The 19,656-nt window shown below is 46.0% G+C and overlaps 1 protein-coding gene across 1 annotated transcript in view; it reads right to left on the reverse strand.

The window, feature by feature from the left end:
• The window catches only part of ZNF185 (zinc finger protein 185 with LIM domain), a 78,238-nt gene that overhangs the window by 12,142 nt on the left and 46,440 nt on the right, over positions 1-19,656 (reverse strand). The window contains 8 exon segments of the mRNA XM_067549925.1: positions 9,199-9,297; positions 10,223-10,321; positions 12,704-12,802; positions 14,250-14,345; positions 15,355-15,459; positions 15,923-15,953; positions 15,956-15,972; positions 19,046-19,129. Of these exon segments, the coding sequence (XP_067406026.1) occupies positions 9,199-9,297; positions 10,223-10,321; positions 12,704-12,802; positions 14,250-14,345; positions 15,355-15,459; positions 15,923-15,953; positions 15,956-15,972; positions 19,046-19,129 (630 nt within the window).

The raw sequence follows: 19,656 nt of genomic DNA on the forward strand, positions 1-19,656 counted from the left end.
TACTACTTACACAACAGACCCCTTAACCTAATGTGGTCTATTTTGTACAACAGAAGGAAAGAGCTGTAGAGACATCTTTACTTTATACATCAAAACCCATAATTCGTACGAAAACACTAATATTCAAATGTGACTATTCATCAACACAAGAGACTCCCACTGAGGTGATGATTTCTTGGCTTGCTGCCAGGAGAAAAGATTCATTAGTCCTAGCTAGGTGTTCTGTATTTGCCTGATGCTAAATGGTTGATGAGAAACAGGTATTACCAAGATACAGAAAGAAGACAACACTCTTATCTAGCACTTTTCATTAGTAGATTTCAAAGCACAGGGGAGTTGAATCAAGAGTCTGTGAAGATCTGAGAACCACACTGGCATGATGAGAATTATCGTGGTGTATGTGACACACTGTCTGAGAACACCACCTCAGAAACTCCATATTCACCAATGTTATGTATATTAATTATACTATATTATGACACGTTCTATACAAGGTATGCCTTGTGTGGTATTATTTTAAAAGATTTTGATCTGCTGAACATTAATATCCTGGTGAGTTGTATGTGCTACCATTGTATGAGAAATTATGAAATACTGTTGAATATGCTACTAGAATATGTTGCAATGCGGGAAACAGCCTTTCAGGCACAACAATGAAGTAGCCAGATGTGCTAATGGGCCATTAAGGAGAGTCTGCTGTCCCAAACCCCACCAAGAAAGCACGTACACATTGGAATACTGACTGACCAGTGAGGATGACCCTCCAGGTCACAAGCACCAATTGTTCCAATGAGCTGGAATGGACTATAAAAGAAGGAGAGTGACGCATCAAATTCACCACCATTTGTCTTCACTCCCCCCTCCCCAGCTCAATACCTGAAGATATTTTGAAGAGGGGAAAGGGGACCCAGGCCGCAAGCAAGGCAAACAGCCTGTGAATTGAAGAGCTGCAAGCTGGCTGGTACCATCTCTCGGTGAGACATTTCTAGATTCAAATCCTGTTAGAATTTAGATTGCATTTTTATTTTTATTTCCTTGGTAGCGCCTTCTGATCTCTTAAGCCTACAATTTGTAATAATTTAAAATCTATTTTTCTGTAGTTAATAATAAAATCTATTTTTCTGTAGTTAATAAACTTGTTTAATGTTTTATCTTAACCAGTGTGGTCCTGAATTGAATTGTCTAGAAATCTTAGCTCAGTAACAAAAACTGGTGTATGTCTTCTCCATATTGGGAGTAGATGCCTTTGGTGCAGGTCTTGGAAACTGTGCGGAAAGGGGGGTAATTGGCTGTCACCTTACTCATTGGTGGTTCATGTGTGGCTAAGGCAAGAGCATTCATATAACTCAATTGGGTGTGTGGTGCCACCTGCTGTTGTGTTGGGTGATAACAGGGTCTGGAGAGAGACTGTATGTCATCATCAGTAGCATGGTTGGAGGTCAGCCTAAGCCACAAGGGTAAGGAAGCTCAGCAGTACCCCATTCCCAGGCTGTACCCCAGGGGATCTGCATACCGTGATAGTGTGATCTTGCTTCAGTCTGAGAATAGCTTTTGGGATGTATGCAATGTAGCTGAGTCTTGATCTCCATCACAAGAGAAAGGCAGTGGTTTGTGAACCTGGACTGTGAATCACTTGAGAGCAGATTGTTGTCTTTCATTGTGAAGAGGTTGACTGCTTGACTACCCCAGACTTGAAAGATGGTCCTCAGCACACTGTTCTTGAGACCACTCAGGATTCTGGGAGAATCTCCTGCAGAGATGGTTGGCCAACTGGTTCTGGGAGCCAGGCAGATGTAGCAATGGGAGTAATGTCTTCCTTGATGCAAAAGTCCCAGAGTGTCAACACTTCTTGGCAAAGCTGATTGGACTGTGCCCCTACCTGTCTGTTTAGACAGTATATTGCAGTTGTATTGTCAGTCAGTATCAAGACCAACAAGCCCTGGATGTGAGGGAGAAAAGCACAGCAAGCCTTGTGAATTGCTCAAAGTTCAAAGACATTGATATGAAGAGCTGCTTCTCATTCCATTCATAATGCTTTGGTTTGCAACTTCCCTAGGTGTGCAGCCCACCCTATCAGAGAGGCATCAATAATGACTGTCTTGGTTGGAAGGGGGCAAGAAAATAGTACACCTCCACACATTGTTCTGATCCATCCACCAATGTAGGGAACATAGGGCCACAGGAAGAACCCGGACTAACTTGTCTAGGGGGTATCTGTTTGGTCAACAGATTAACATCAACCACCCTTGAAGGATGCTCAGGTGTAGACTGGCATGAAGGGTCACATAAATTTATATGTGGCCATGTGGGCTATTAGCATTAAACCTCCTTGGACTGTGGTGGTAGGGTGAGAGTTGAAAGAGAAGCACAACTGGGGAAAGATCTGAAATCTGTCTTGTGGGAGAAAAGCCATAGAATTCATAGAATTGAATAGGGCCCCAGTAAATTTGATTTTCTGTGTCAGGTCTAATGCGGAGTTTCCTTTGTCCAGCATGAGTCCCAGACATTAAGTTAAACTGGAGTTGGTGGAAAATCTGATGTTCAGACCTGCCTCACACTAATCAATCATTTAGGTAAGGGAAAACATGAATTCTCTTCTTTCTCAAGTAGACTGCTACCACTGCCATGCATTTGGCAAATACACATTGGGCCAACTATAGGCCAAAGATAAGTTTTGTGTATTGATAATGTTGGCCCACTGTTGTGAATCTCAGAACATTCATGTGACTTGGCAGTACTGACATTTGCAAGTAGGCATCCTGAATATGGAGGGCAGAAGACCAGCTGATGAGATCTAGGGAATGAAGGATTGATGCTAGGGAAATCATATGAAATCTTATGTGCTTGATGAACATATTGAAATTTTGACAGTATGGGTCTTAGACATCCTCGCCTCCCTACCCTTGGAGATCAGAAAGTTTTGTGAGTAAAACACCTGTTCCAGTTTCATAGTGCTTAGGACCCACTTGTCTGTCATTATGACTTCCCAATCATTGAAGAGGTGAGACAGTCTGTCCACAAATGAGGGGAGATAGCCAGATGATTGCACGCTACTTTATGGCTGTCCTCAAAGTAAAAGTCGAATTGGCTGCTTCCCCCATCTGACTGAAGATGAGCTGGCTGATTCAAACTGCAGTTAGAGGGTCTCCTTCTCTATGACTTGAGCTTCCTCTCAAAATATCATGCTGCTTTGATGGATATAAAAGCTGAACATAATGCTGCTGTGAATACTGCTGAGGCTGGGGTCTATTCTGATACCTCTTCAGGGCTGGGGTATATACCCTCAAGGAGCATAATGTGGCATAAGAGTCTTTAAATGAATGTAAATTTTATCAGTGTTGTTGGAAAACAAAAACTGACAACCAAAGGGGAGGTCTCCATGGTTTTCTAGAAGTCAAGGCTACACCTGAGTTTTGTCTTCTTCTCATTGTTGAAGAGGCCAGGACCCTAGAAGAAGTATATGCCGCACCAAGTGCAGACTGGAGCAATGTCTTGGCTGCTAAGTAGCCTTCCGTCAGGAAATCCCTGAACTCCTCCCTTGCACCTTCAGGAAACTTGTCAGAAAACTTGGATATTGCATCCCAGTTTACAAAGTCATAATCAGCTAATAGTGCTTGCTGGTTTGCTATGTGCATCCATAGAGAGAAGGTGGAATACATTTTCTTCCCAATGAATCAAGTCTCTTGGGCTCTTTTTCTTGGGAAGTTGATTTAAACTTCCCCCGACATGATCTCTCATTGGCTTCAATAAACAACAGGGAGTTTGGGGAAGAGTGGGGGAAAAAACTGCCTAAAGCTTGCATCAGGACATGACAGTGTTTGTCTGTGCACTTAGAGGTAGGAGCTAAGGAGGCTGGCATGTGCCATAAGGTCTTCTCCAGCTCTAAAACAGCTTCATTAATAGGGAGGGCTACCCTCCCAAGGGCCAGCATCTGGAGAAGGTCCAAAAATTTGCAAGTGTTCTCTTGCATGAGCTCAACTTGTATGTGCAAAGCCACAGCCATTCTCCTCAGCAGGTCTTGATAGGGTTTAAAATCCTCTGAAACCAGAAAGGAGAAGCCTGGGACCATTGAGTCATCAGGGGAGGAGAAGACAGGTTAACAGCAATGGATCCTCCTCTGGTAAAACTGTCTCCTCTGGCAAAGGTGCATCCTGCAGGACTGGCTGTTCAGGGGGACCAGTGTCTGCACATGCCTCCAACTGATTCAACTCTGGAAGATGACTTGCTGAATGCTCTGTTGCTTTTCCCCTCAGCTGGGCCGGTGACAGAGACCTGGGAGACCAGGAAACAACTCAGGGGATCCAAAAGGAATCTATGAGGGAGATTTATGGCAAGGGTGGCCAATAGTTACCAAGTAATGATGATCTGTCTTTGCTATATGGACGGTCCTGCTCCCAGGACTGATGCTCTCCTTCTGGGGTGGTCTAGAAGACTTGATAGACTGACTTTGCCTAGGAGGGGATGGCAAAGTCCTGGAGCATTTCAAGTCAGTCTGTGAGGAGCCATCTGAATGAGAGGGCATAGGGTGTGCCAGGCCTGATGGGATCACTAGGCAACCAGATTTAGCCCATTGTGAAGAGGCCAGTACTGGTATTGATACAGGCCTGTGGTCAATACTGTAAATGTGGCACGAGACATCGGGGGTGTTGTGTCGAGACTCAGTATTGGGCAAGATTTTATAACTGGTGCCAAAGTGTAAGCTGTGGTCGGTATCCACTCTGATGACATCCCAGCATTGAGGGCCTCAGTGCAGAGACAGGGGGCGCAAACAGAAGCTGAAGATCATACCAAAATCAACATGGTGTGCGTTGGTACCAAAGATGTGCTGGGGTTGTCTTTGCCATATTTTTTAGCTGATACTGACACTGGTACTGCTAACAGGCTCTGCACCAGAGCCAAAGAACCCAATGGCCCAGGTACAGCAGGACGCACCACCAATTCAATGAACTCCTGCACCACAGGAGAGCCCAGGACAGAGAAACAAAGTAAATCCTTTGCTGCTTCAACAGCTTTGGTTCATCAGTACCAATAATGCCAGTGCCAAAACAGAATACACTAGTATCAGGCTCACCGGCCATAGAATCATAGAAGTGGGGACCTCAGTAGGTCGTGTAGTCCCGTTCCCTGCACTCAAGTCCCCTGTAATACTAGACAATTCCTGACAGATGTTTGTCTAACCTGCTCTTAAAAACCTTGAGTGACAGAGATTCCATAACTTCCCTAAGCAATTTGTTCCATTGCTTAGCTACCCTGACAGTTAGGAAGCTTTTCCTACTGTCTAACCTAAATTGCCCTTGCTGCAATTTAAGCCCGTTCCTTCTTGTCCTGTCCTCAGAGGTTAAGGAGAACAATTTTTCTCCCTCCTCCTCGTAACAACCTTTTATGTACTTGAAAATTGTTATCATGTCCCCTCTCAGTCTTCTCTTCTCCAGACTAAACAAACTCGATGTTTTCAGTCTCCTCTTCATAGGTCATGTTTTCTAGACCTTTCATCATTTTGTTGCTCTTCTCTGGACTTTCTCCAATTTATCCACATCTTTTCTGAAATCTATTCCAAAGGCGGGGTCAACAGCATGGTGCCAATATCTTCCTCCCACGTTACTGGGATGACACATTGTGATGCTGTCTGGATTAGGAATGACCATTTCTAATATTACTGATACCAATATTACAGAATTGCAATAAATATTGTATAGGATATGCCATGCAAGGCACAGATGGAAAAGTCATGATTCGCTAAGATTGATAAGCACATTTATATGTATGGATCAATTTTGTATTAGTTCTAAATATGTCTGGTATATTTGTATTTCAACTTGTGCTGTTTTTCTAGATGACACCCTCAGACAAGATGGCAGCAGCACTAACCATCTTTATTGGCCCATCAAGGGAACTCACAGGTACAATGAATTCAAAGAAAAAAACCAGGGGCTGCACCTTATGAGTCACCAGGGCATGTAAAAACATGCCTATGGATAGGGGACTCAGGTTTTTCCATGCCATGTGCTGTGTGGCTGTGTTTGGGACAAGCCACATGGCTATGGGACATAAAAAGCAGCTGCACCATCCCCATCTTGTCCTCATTCTGGCTTCCTACCTCCAGATCAACTCATCTATGATTGAAGCCGTGAAACTGTGAAACAAAGGACTGAGTCCCATCCAGGTACTGGATGTACACCAGAGGAATTGTACAAGCCTGGATAAGATCAAAACTTATATTGATCTGGCAATGTGGCTGACCCTTTGGGGTCAGGAGAACTTTTTGGTAAAGAGAATAGAGTTTAAATAACTTATCTCTTTACTGGACCCAGTTGCTGATTGGGAGCCAGAGACTGAAATGCAATAAAGGGGGCTGTGTATTTCTTCTTGTAGCTTCTTGATAACCAGTGCAGAAAATCAGGAGCAATGTTTGTAACTGGTTGGTGAATCTAACTGCCGTGTTAGCCACCAGTTCTGGGAAAATCTGCTCTCTTTTTGGGGAGGAGCTGGGCTGGGTTTATAAAGCCAGAAAGCTGGTAGCAGAAGGGGGCTGCCGCGAAGTCAGCTGTAGTCACTCCCTGGGAAAAGGGAGGGGTGCTGAGGTTATAGAGAGTAGCCTTCAGTTATTCCCTGGGAGGAAGGAGTTGGAGCCAGTAAATCCAGAGAAGATGGGAGTGGGGAACCAGAAGCTGTAGGAAGGAATCCAGGAAAGGAGCAACAAGGGCTTAGAGGAGCAGACCAAAGTTGCAGAAAAGGGTCCCTGAACTGGAACCCGGAGTAGTGGGCGGGCCCAGGTTCCCTGCTGGCCACTGGACAAGTGGCACTCTCAGGGCAGTGCCAGAGAGGACTGCCTGAGGCTTTTTGTATGGAAGACTTTGGATAACCCCTGGAAGGGGAAACAATGTAGTGACTGGGCCAGAGGACTGAGTCATGAAGAGGTGGCTGAAGTTCCTGGAGTGAGAGGGGTCACAGAGTGAGACAAGATGCCTTGAGGATTTGGATGCACAATTCCAACTGAATCGCATGGGCATGATGTGTTTAAATCCCCTACTTGGCTTTGAAAATCTCAGCTAGAGGCCTATTGTCTGCCACAGTCACAGAGGGAAAATATTAGCTATCGGAGCATGTACTATTGCCAGACTTAAATTCCTTCCTGCTAGCGTTGCTATAATTCCCTCCCCTGACACAAGCCCCACACAGAAACACACACATCAAACACATAATCCTGGCAATGTCAACGAAGGCCTAGATAATATTGGGTTAATTTTCTGGGCCACTTGAGCTAACTTCTGTTACTAATATTCAGTGCATCATGCTGATGTCAATGGGTAGTGGTGGGCAAAATCTTTTGGGTGAAAAATGCATATTTCATGTGATGAGTGTTCCGAGGCTAATGAGTCCTGAGGGCCTAGCCAATCCCCAAGCAAGGGTCTAACCAGGTGACTCCAAGGCAGGTATATAGGCTCCTAATGGAACACTCCAATCTGCCCAGTGCTGCTACCTTGGTGGGGATACTCCCAGCTGTCAGATAGTTCTGACAGACTGCTCTTGCCTCTGTCCCTGCTCCAAACCTCCAACCTCAGCTGGTCTCCTGGCTGTTCTGACCTTTGGTGACACTCAAATGTTGTCTTGATTTCACCGAACTGTTTGTTTTGGAAAAAAAAATTCCAAAAAAATTGAAAATTTTCATTTTTACATCTTCAGAAGGAAACGTTTTGATTTTTCAGTTTGAAAACATTTTCCCGCGCCCTTACAAAGGAAAAGGTAGAAAGGAAGCTGAAAGCAACATCTGTAGTCCTGGCCCTCGGTCAGGGCGGGTCAGGCCAAGTAGCAAGTCTATGGCCCTGGCCCTCAGGCCAGGCAGGGTGGGCAGGCAGAGCATCCGGCTACAGCCTATTGACACTTAGCAGCCTGAGGGGCAGTCACCCCAGGGTTGGGATGCCCAGAGGAGAGGGGGACGCAGGCCCACCTGACTCCACTGCATCCCAGCCCAAGGCCCTAACAGTGGCAGGATGCCCTGCCACTGGGTCAGCAGGGCTCCAGCCAAAATGCACTGAATATTGCCAGGGCTGGAACACAGCCGGACCACGATTGGCTATCCCTGGGCTACTTTCTCGCCCATGTACCTGTGGCCCAGGTCGTAGTCCATTTCCTCAGGGTAGATTGCGAGGGACAGCCCCAGCAGGCCCTCAGGGTCGCTAGCTTCCAGCAACTCCGGCAAGTCGCTAGGAGCCCGGTAGCTCTGGCAGGCCCTCCAAGCTCCAGCCAGTAGGTAGCTCGGGTGGCCCTTTAGCAGGGTCAGGCTCAGGTCCCAGCCCTGGGGAAGAGACCACCACCTCCTCCTACTCCGGCAGCTTCCCTCTGACTGAGCTACAGGGCCTAGTTTTTATACTTTCTGTCCAGCACCTGCACTTCTGGTTTGCGAGTGGTGCCGTACCCGGGCCTGCCCACCAGGCGGCATGCGTCAGTCCCTTGGTGTCGGCTCAGAAGGAGGCCACACCGCTTCGCTACACTGAGCTTTACAAGAATCCTGCTTGGAATTGTCTAGATTTCCTGGAAATTAACACTTATGCTTCTGCATCATGTCCAGCCCTAACTCACAGGCCACGAGGGCTATGAATATGGTCCACAGAATCTCTAGCCTAGTGTCCACATATGCTATTTATTATGAATTTTGCAGAATGATGATAATTATGAGGAGACCTTTACCCAGCATTGTATCTCTAACTAAAATAAACTCTTTAAAAAACAAAAACAAAAAACCCCAACATCTCACAGGGGAGAGAGGAATGAATCAGTAAATAACAAAGGGGCAGGGCTAAACAGTCAAAAAAACTGATATGTATTTATGCGATCACTCTGCTACATCTCAGCAGTAAAAGCATGTGTTAACCACAGTGATGATGCATTGTAAAACCATAGCAAACTGTAACCAATCTGTTTGTTCTGCACTTTCCTGGGACAAATGACAGTGAGTTAAGAACTGAGGCTGTCCAATGCATTGTGGGACCTCAGATGGTCACCCTAAATATCGTGCTGCTGACAGCTAAGACAATCATCTGGATGATACCAACAGCATTTACCATCACTAATTCTGTTATGTCCTCCAGCCTGCAAAAGTGTGCTGTGTGTTCCAGGTCTTCCCAGAAGAGTTGTCTGTAGCTTTTCCCCTTGTCCTCATGTTTCCTGGCATAATATCAAATACAAGACTGCCCTCACCTTTCCTGGTCAAACTCAGCATCATCCACATGAATCAGGCCTCTGGATCTGCTCTCTGGGGTAGTAACTGTGCTCTCTCTGGAATGAGAGTTGGGTCTGCTAAGAAAGGAAAGAGAGGCATTATGATATGAGAAGAGCTCCAAGAGTTTGACTGGTGGAATCAGAGTCTGAAGGGACAAGGGCCCAGATCCTTCAAAGGTATTTAGGCACTTAACTTCCACTGAAATCAATAGGAGTTGGGTGCCTAAACAGATGTGAAGATCTGGGCCTAGCTCCTTAGTGAAACCTTTATCTGAGAACAGAATATTGGGTGATAAACTGGAAGCCAATTCAGGAGCTGAGAAGCACCATTTAAAGTGGGGGGCCATTTATTTGCTCCCTCACCTGACCATTCTCTTCCCCTCTCACATGCCACCTCCACCCCGTGCAGCCTGACCCTCCTCCCGCAGCAATATAAGCTCTACACCCACCCCCTCTAAATATGAGTGCATGGCATCACAATTTGCTGTATGGAGTCACAGTGCCACTCCAATTGGCCCAGCCAAAATATGGTTGGGCTATGTTTGGGGTAGCCTCCTATGTTGGCTCTGCCACCCATGGAAATAGTAGGAAATGAATATACAATCTCATTTGGTAAAGCAGGCTCCATTAATGTGGCAAATCTAGAACTTGTGTGGATTTCTGCAGGGAAGAAACTGTAAATGTGGGAAATCCATTTTTTAGATGTGAGAGCCCAGATAGGAAGGAGGAGATGTAGTCAATAGTGTCTTATTAATATCCACGTTTCCTCCCAACATCACACAACAGCTACTCTGCACTACCTTACACAAAGGAGTCTTGGCCAACAAAGTCTGCAGTAATGTCCAACTTTGGTGCGTTCATGTGTAATAGCTGTTACCTTCCTGGGTAAAAATGGGTTAATGAGAAACAGGTATTTCTGAGGTCTTAATCAAAATGGAAACAAAACATGATAGAGCTAATCAGTATAGAAACAAACACATAGTTAGTGCCTCTGATTTCTTACTTTGTCCTGTTCCAGTCAAGCTCCTTGTGTTCTGTGGCTCTAGGACTCTCATTTCTGGACTCTCTGGTGGTTTCTCTCTCCTCACAACCTGAGGCAGACCTAGCAAGGAAAGCAAATCTCATTAAAACCTTCACTGCTAGTTTGTGCCTAACTACTCATAGACTCTCAGGTCAGAAGGGACCAATATTATCATCTAGTCTGACCTCCTGTACAATGCAGGCTACGGAACCTCACTCACCCACTCCTGCAATAAACCTCTAACCTATGACTCAGTTATTAAAGTCCTCAAATCATGGTTTAAACTACAGCATGGCTCTGTTCAAAACACAGAGAGTTCAGGAAAGATTCCAACTGAAATGTATTGTTTAAAGAGGCTCAGTTGCATTTAGATATAATGCATTGTCTTGTCATACTTTAATAGTCATTTTCCCGCTTTCTTTCCCTACCCCCTCATATCTCTTGCTATTGCCCAAGAGTTTGTGAATCTCAACTAAGGAAGAACTGAACAGCAATATTGCATGGACTTGAGTATATTTCCTGAAGGCTACAGGAAATATACTTGTATATCATGTTCAGTCTTATTCCACAAATGATGGATTTGTGAATATCACTTTATGGAATCCATAGCCTACTAGTCATATATGGCATATGTAGGATTATATATTTTCCAAATGTTGAAAAAAGCTTGGACATATCTGTGTGTTAGACAAGTGACAATCAAGTAAGTCTGGGGACTGACACATGCATTGTGATCTCTCTGGTGGTCACCCTGCAATGACACTACAGCTGACAGCTAACAGTCACCTATGTGATTTTAACAACACTTGCCATCACAACCTTTGCTATATCCTGTGCCATGAACTAGGAGTTCCAGCTTTGCTTCCAAGCCTTCCCAGAACAGCTGATTGACCATTTTTTCCCCTTTGTCCTCAGATTTCTTGTGTGACAACACTAAATGCGAGACTCCCCATACCATTCAGGGTCTAATTCACCGTCCTTCATATGCACATTGTAGTGTGAGGGAAGTATAGGGAATGAGAAATAAGCATGGACTACAGAACCCCATTTGCTAAACCCCTTTTAGCATTGCCCATTAATCTGGGATGTGCAGCAGTTCTATGGGGTTTTCTCCCAACAATAGTGGCTTGACTGTTGTACGCAAACAGCAATAGCCAATGGAGTCTGGTCCAGGGTCAGACTGGGCAGGAAGGATGAGGTCTTATGATTAAGGCACAATATTGGGACTGAGAAGACATGCACATCTAATAGCTCTGCCACCGATTCACTATCTGCACTTTGGCAAGACTCTTTTAGTTGCTGTGCCTCTGTTTCTTCATCTGTAACATGGGGATAATCATATTTGCTTATCTCAGAGAGGGGGTTGGGAGGCCAAATTCATTCATGTTCAGTTAAAAGTGTTAGGATGTAAGCTGCTATAAAAAATACTATTTTGTTATTTGGACTCTCTTATGCTGGAGTTAAGAGACCTTTAGCCAGGCACCTACACACAAAGCTCAAGTCCACCCAACTGTACACCCGTGCAACGTCGAAAGAAGTCACGGAGAGTCCTGCATGCATCCTAGAGGGCTGGACTGTGCCCATGAAGACACGCATGCAACTGATAGATCTTGGGAATGTTGGAAGCAGCTTAGTTCACTAAGATTTGAGTTTTCAGGGAGTATCACATGAATATTTAGTACTCAGATTAACCCTCTTGGCAGAGAGTTGGAATTGCTTTTCCTAATTTCCCAGAACATCGTAGAGTCATAAAGTTTAAGACCAGGAGGGACCATCAGCTCATCTCCTTTGTATCACAAGCCACCAACACCACCCAGCCACCCGCATATCAAGCCAACACCCAGAATTAGAGCAAACTACTGTGCGCCACAGGCAGAGAAGAGGAGGATCAAAACAGAAATACCAGAGGTCTCTGCAGGGAATAGATGGAATTGGCACTTGGCATGGGTGTGACACTATATAAAAAGGAAGGTGGCCACTGTTGCTACCACTGTTATACAATTGTGATAAATCTTATGCCAAGTATGCCTTGTAAGGTATCACTGGAAAAGTTGTAATCTATTGAACAATGTTATCCTGTTTGTCTGGGTGTATTATCATGGTATATGAAGTTTTGAATCTTTGCTCTGTTTTTGTATCTCAAACATTTTGTGCTCCGGAGTAACCCCCATGAGACAAATGTACATCCAGACCAGCCAAACATGGCTGATAGGTCATTGAGGAGAATCAGCTCTTCCCGTGGGCCCCTCCTGAGGATGCCTGAGAGAGCATGAAGATAATGGATCCCTCATGTCTCATCAGCGTGACAAGGGGAATTTCAAATTGTGATGTTCTGCATCTGCTTGATGCTAAGGGGTTACTGAGCAACAGATACTTCCAAAGCCTTAGCCAAAAGAGGAACAGACCATGGCCCAAGAATTCCTCATCGCAGTAATGTGATGGTGGCGCCCCCTAATGCCTTACTTTGCCACATTCAGTTCAGGCTCTTTCTGTTCTGTGACTCTGCTACCCCCATTTCTGTTCTCTTTCATGGTGCTTCTCTCCTCAGAACCTGGGACAGATCTGGTAAGGAAGGAAAACCATTAAATCTTCATCACTGGCACCTGAATCATCTCATAAGCCCATTCTATGTGCTGAGAAAAAGGAAAGACTCTCTGTCCAGCTGTTCAAATGCTCTTTCTGTGGGGAGTGTTTCATGGGCTCCTGTGACGAAGTGGAGATATTCTCTGGGTTTCCTCTGAGTGCTGGGGGTGTGCCTCAGTTTCCCCCATATGTTACTCATATATTTCGGTGATGGGACCCGGGTGTGTGATCATTTCAGAGACCACTAGAGGGTGGATGGGCCATCCCCAGCCACATGTACGCAGACCTAGCCAGGACCCCTGTCCTGGCCTAACCAGTTCTTACAGGCTGTGGCAGGTGGAGACCAAGAGGAGTGGCCACCTTGCCCAAGAAGGAGACAAAAGACTAGGGAGGGGCAAGGGGCTGGTTCTGAGGGGGGGGGGTTTATGGGTTTCATGGAAGGGAGAGCCAATGCCCCATGGGGGGCTCGGTGGGAGCAGAGCCCAAGGATGGGGGCTCTGGGGTTCTCCAAGTGGTCGCTGCTGTAACTCCAAATTAAGCTGCTAGCAAAGTCTTTCTACGCTGTGATCCTGAGAACTAATAAACCCTTCTGATGCCCACGCTGGTTACGGATCACTTCCGATTGCAAGGGAGGTGCATGGCCCTTTAGGGGAGTGTAGAGCTCTCCAGAGTCCCGGAAAGGGGACTCATAGGGAGAGCTCAGGCGGAGCAGGGGTGCTGAACTCTGCGAGGCCAGAGTCAGGAGGCGGCTGCACTGGCGTGCGGAGAGCTGAGGGGGGCAGACTCCGAAGCACTAGAGTCCTGACTGGCTGTGTCCTGAGTGGTTCAAGAGCATGGTTCTGTGGGACTCTGTCACAGCTCCAATTGCATTTCAATGTGCCAACGTACTGACATACTGACTTTCTATATATTTCAGTTGCTCCTTGACACCTCTGTTGCCACAATGGCATCTACTGTGAAGCTGGTGGTGTTAGTTGTGTGTTTTTTAGTGTGTTATGCTGTTTTAGCTCTGCGCATATAGCCAATACTGCAAGACACGATTGGATTACCCAGTAAGACCTTAGGTCTTAGGTTCTTACTTTTTACTACAGCTGGTGGGATGGGAATAGATCCTGTCCATATTAACATTGGCTAAGAACTAAGGGATCTAATCCCTCCAAGCATATGTGCATTGACAAGAGACTAGAGCTCCAGGGTTCGAATCTTGTCAGAGAAGGCTGCGATGGAATACACTTAGAGCTCACACTGTGTCCTGCAAGTTGGATATATACACACTTCTGCACAGTCCCTTTCATCATTCCTCACTCCAGGGATGATGAAGAGGAGAGTTAATCCTCTTTACATGCCTTCTCAGAGCAGTGAATTTCAGATTTTCCTTTGTCCTCAGATTTCCTGGATAATCGCACTAAATGCAACACCCTCATACCTTTTAGGGACACATTCAATATCATCCAGGTATACAGGGGCTTTGAATCTGACATCGGTGGGATGTGCGGGCATGTCTCTAGATCGGGAGCTGGACCTGCCAGAGGAGGAAAGTCATTAAACTGTTTGTTGGCTCATAAGTGTTGTTAGAGTGCTTCACAGAGGGTGTTCAGTTGAATTTCTGTCTAGACTAAAAAGGTTGCACTGTGAGAGACACTAGAAAATATCAAGTAATTGTGAAAAGCATTCTCACTATCTCTAACCAAGAAATACAGACTTCTAGAGAACAACTGCAGTTACTCTGTCTCATCTAATGCAGCTATCCTTCAGGCTTGACACCCCTACCCTCACTCTCTGGAGAATCAGAGGTCTGAGGATAAAGAATAGCAGGAATTTCTTGCAGGAATGTTACCTAAACCCAGGAATGCTACCAGCAACTCCATGGCTTCTGACTGCCTGGAGTTGAGTTTTTGCCAGCCCCCACATGGGGTTCACCCTTAACTCACAAAAAGGGTAGAATGGTGTCACAAGATCATACCTCTCAACCCTGCGAGTCACTTGAGTGGGATGAAGTGTGGGACCAAGACCCAAAAGGAGGAACACAAGAAAAAGAGATGTGCAGGCTTCTTTGAATGCTGGGAGATGAGTGTCTTCTGCATCCATAGCAGCAACTCCATTCTCACTTTCCTGATTCCACATTTCTAATGTCAATTTTGAAAGTGACCAAACTCCAACATTCGTGCAGAATGAAGACTTTAGAGACCAAGGCTAATGGACATCACAAAGAAGAAGTGGACACAGCTCAATTGCAGTTACAGCTAATAGCTTGGTTGATTCTGCAACAGAAAGCTTGATGAGCAATGAATCAACAAGACTCATAGCTGTGTGACTGCAGTTATGTTGTGCCCACTTCATGTCCTATAGCTTTGGCTAAGGGTGTAGATTGTGTTTCCTGGTCTTCTATGTACAAGATATCCCATTCTCATTCTTCTCTGCCCCACAGCCCTCTAGGTCACCTTGCCCACCTTGGAAAATTGATGCTAGTTTATCCCAATAGCATCAGATCTCTACTTACATCACTGTGAACACCATCACTGGGCTCTTACCTTGGGAGGTCAGAATTTGTGTCGTCCAGGTATTCAGGGACCCTGTACCACGGCTGCATTTCAGGTGTGGTGTTGGCTGTACTATCCTTGTAATGCGAGTTGACCCTGCAAGAGAGAGAGATTCATGACACCTGGTAAGAAAGCAGTTTGGTGAGTCGAGTTAAAGGCTGAAGTAACAAAATCATATGATGTGAAACTTTCTTTCTGGAAAATAACTTACTCCTCCACCTGCTGCTCACTTCAGACAATGAGATGCAACTTCCTATCAGTTACCATGCGCCCAGCATACTACACAAAGTGACAGCCTACTGGTCAAAACAGACAGCGTGCAGACCGGAATCTGAGAGAAACATGCCAACATGGGAAAGAAGCCAAAGGACTTCAATTCACTTTTAAATAATGGGGCATATCTCTTCCTCAGGGACAATACATGCCTTATCGCCCTCGTAATTCTACAGCAGTGCAGTCCCCTTGGCGTGTCTTTTGTTAGGATATTACAGGGTAAGAAAAGGATCCCTCGATCCCCATGGCAAGACAAAAACAGCAGCATGTAATGCAGTTAACAGACTCTGAATTTACTGGGTCAAGTTCATTGTGAACTCTAGGGAATCAGGTTAGCTAGAAAAAAGGAAAGATCATCCTTAGAAAGCATGTCTACTGTGCAGAGCAGGGGTTCCCAACCTTTTACTCAGTGTCACTCCATTTAAACACTGAAAAATGTTGATGACCCCAGCGGACAAGTCAGGGCATTGCAATGCTTATAGTATTTCTATTTTTCATTTAAAACATTTTAAATCATTTTAACTTTTTTAAAATAAAAAATACAATATTGAATACAAGGCCTAAAATAGCTATTAAATCCATTTATCACTTTTGCTTTAACTGTGGATTATATTTCCTGTGCGGTCATACTGTTAAACAACCCTATATTTCACGGTTGCTAAATTAAGACTTAAAAGTGTGGGAAGGGGGGACACTGCAGAGATTCTGGGCACTGCTGCTATGTATAGGCTATGTCTATACTGACGGCAGCAAAGTTGTCGCCGTCAGATAGACCTATCTGGACTGATTGAGCAGTCAGTGAAGACCCACTCAATCAATCCAGAACTTGACCTAGTTAAACCACCTCCTCAAGTGGCATAGCGCTGCGTCGACGGGAACACAGTTCCCAATGGCACAGTGCAGTGAAGAAAGGGAAGCACAGAAGTCAGCGGGAGTTACGCAAGCTACTCTGCTGCCGAATCACCAGGTAAGTGTAGACCAGGCCTAGGAGCCAGCAATAGACTGCTGTAATGTAGGCTGTTCCCCGGTGCTGTCTCAGTTTTGCCATGGGTGGTTCTGGCTTCCAGATTAGCCCAGACACTGGAGGATAAAAAATGACTTAAAGCCACCTTATCCCTTTCCCTCTGGGCTGCAAGTTTTGTTGTGCTGCACCTCTTTAGTGCCTTGCACTAATTGTCCTCTTTCATCTCACTTAGGCCCATCTGCAAGATTGTGACCACACCCCCTCCCTGCTCTCCTGCCCCAGGCATCCCCACACCAAGCACTGTGACACCCACATCTCTCCTGCCCCCACTCACACTGTGCCTCCCTCCTGCCCCTGCCCCCAGCCCCGGGCACTACTGGGTGTCGTGACGCACCCAGGGCTCACTGCGGCGGGGAGGGCACACGGGCAAGGAGGACACAAAGCAAAAGGGGTGGAGTGGGGCCCCTTGTCTGTGACCCGGCCAGGCCAGCGCTGCTGCTGCCCCAAGCGGGCCAGAGCCCCGCCCCCGCACCACCCAGTGCTCCCAGCCGGGAGCTGTTGAGTGTCTTTCTAACCCCATTTTTTATCGTTATGACCCAAATGGAGTCACGACCCCAAGGTTGGGAACCGCTGGTGCAGAGCATAATGGTTAATGCTATGCAAATTATTTCCTGAATATTTGTATCATGCATTTAAAAGAAAGAAAGAAACACTGGGGCCCTGGGTGGTCTAGCACCTCAGTGCCTCCCAGGCATTCATGGACTTATCTTCACCACAGTCCTGTGTGGCAGGGTCATTATCCCTGTTTTACAGATGGGGAACTGAACTACTCGGTAGCATAACGTGACTTTCCCAGTGTCACTCAGGGAGTCAGTGGCAGAGTGAGGACTAGGACTCAGGTCCCCTGATTCCTAGAACCAGGAAGTCATCTTTCCCAGAGGCCACTGAATGTTATTAGCACAAAAATCAAGCTCAAGGTTGGCCACCCCTTCAGAAACTCACTCAGCTAATATCACTTATAAAAACACCACAGTGCTCTCTACCGGCAAAGGCTGCAGTGACACAGTGAAAACCAGAGAGGGGTCGGAGTCATTACTTGGAAGGCTGCTTTGCACCACTTGATTGCTAATTAAGAGGCAGCCGGCTGTCCATGGACATATGATTCAGGAGCTTTTGCCACTGCTGAAGGTAAGGACCCGTCTGCCACATTCTATAAATCAATTGAAGAGATTATTCCAAATTCAGAGGCATCAAGGGAATGCTACCTCTCCTCGGAGAAAATGGGGCCATGGCAGTCCACACGCACTCTGGGTTCAGGGGTCCCTTCCTCCTTTTCACTACAGAAATAAGAGACACAGTAAGTGGAAAGGGTTCAGTCTTTCTTCTTCTGATCCCCAAATCCCTTTCCTATCATCAGATAAGCCTGCCTTGGGGAACATGGGCAGAATAGTTAAAGGAAACTTTTAAACCAATTCTCCTGAGCACAGAGCATTTGGTTTATTTGAACAGGTGTTGGCTTTGCAGCTGGTGAAAGAGGCTGGATTGACAGCACATGAAGTCTCATTGTAAGCTTCCATCACACACTGCTTCACCCGCCTGCTGCAGACCTGAGCTGGAGAAACAACATCTAGGCACAGGAGGGAAGGGTGATGGGGTATATGTGCCCCTTCTCTGAAGGGGTTAATCCCTTTGCTGTGCTGAGAGGAGGCGTCTACCCCTTTGAGAGTGTTGGAGTTGACCGGCCTGGAGAAAGATCTAGTTGCTCTGGTCTAGTAGGCTACTGGAAGCTGGAAACTATACAGATAAGTAGAGTCTTCTGAGGTGGGAGTAAGGATCAGGGGAGGGCAGAGAGAGGTGTGTTGGGAAGGAAGGGGAATTTCCAGGACAGACAACATCTTAATCACCAACTGTCCTCTCTCAGGGTGAATTCGCACTGAAACACTAGTGCAAGGGCATCGATTTACATCTTCCTCCTTTCACTTTCTCCAGCCCAGGTGAATCTGGTCTATAGTCAAACCCGGTCTGAGATCTTTCGGGATGCAATGAACTATATAAAATGAGAGCTACATCACTGATCTGATGCTGAGGGTAAGCAGAGCAGTGGTGGGCAGCTTTCATTTAGAGCTGTGGGGAGAACACCCACAACGGCTACTTCTGAGCACAGTGTGCTCCTGGGGTAGAAGAGGTTTTTAGCTACTTGCCACGCTGCCTCAGCGTCAGGCTGCCCCATTTTCCTGGTTATGGGGTATTTTTCTGCCTGCCAGCACCAGGGCGCCTGGACTAAGCCTGATTTACTACAATAACTTTCATCAGAGCTCTCGCGCTGCAAGCATGAGGCAAGTAAAGGAAACACCCAACAGGCAGAGGCAGAGAGCGTCTCTTTCATTATCTGCACAATCTTCATTTCACCACAGGGGCAGAGAAGGCATTTCATAAGAACTCTACCTTTCCACTGTGGAAATGGTGGTGGCTTTGGGAATCAATTCATCCCAGGAGATCAAGTCAGGCTCCTCCTTAACTGGTTTGTCACTAGAAAACAAAAAACAAGGGTAAGATTCAGTATAAAGTACTTGTACTGTAGCCTAATATAACTTACTGGAATATAATACAGGGGTGCATAGGAAAAAACATAGAACAATATACTGGAGAATAGTCCACTCTGCACAACCTAATCGTATAAAACAGAGCTACCATAGACTTGTGAAGTTGCTGTGTCTATTTCCACTCTCTGCCAATTGTTCCCTATAACGTAATCTTTCTTCATGCTTTGCCCTGCCTAGCTCAAGCAACGGCGATCCACTCTGTCCTTTGGGAGACCATCCCACAGGCTGAATGATTCCACTGTGAGGAGTGGCCATCAGATCACCCATTATGCAGAGCCTGTCAGATCACTCCCACTCCCACAAGAGCTTTCTCATCATGCATTCGCTGCAATAACAAGAACAAGGATATATTAATGGGCTATGACTAAGGGAACATCAACACAGTCTGAACGCTATCTTTTCTCTGGAGATCTAGTGGTTCTCAACTTTATTTCACTCTGAGGCATTGGCTTG

This window comes from Emydura macquarii, unplaced genomic scaffold, assembly GCF_026122565.2.
Source record: "Emydura macquarii macquarii isolate MOO-44397 ecotype Brisbane River unplaced genomic scaffold, CSIRO-AGI_Emac_v2 contig_1253, whole genome shotgun sequence".
NCBI classification, from domain to species: Eukaryota; Metazoa; Chordata; order Testudines; family Chelidae; genus Emydura; species Emydura macquarii.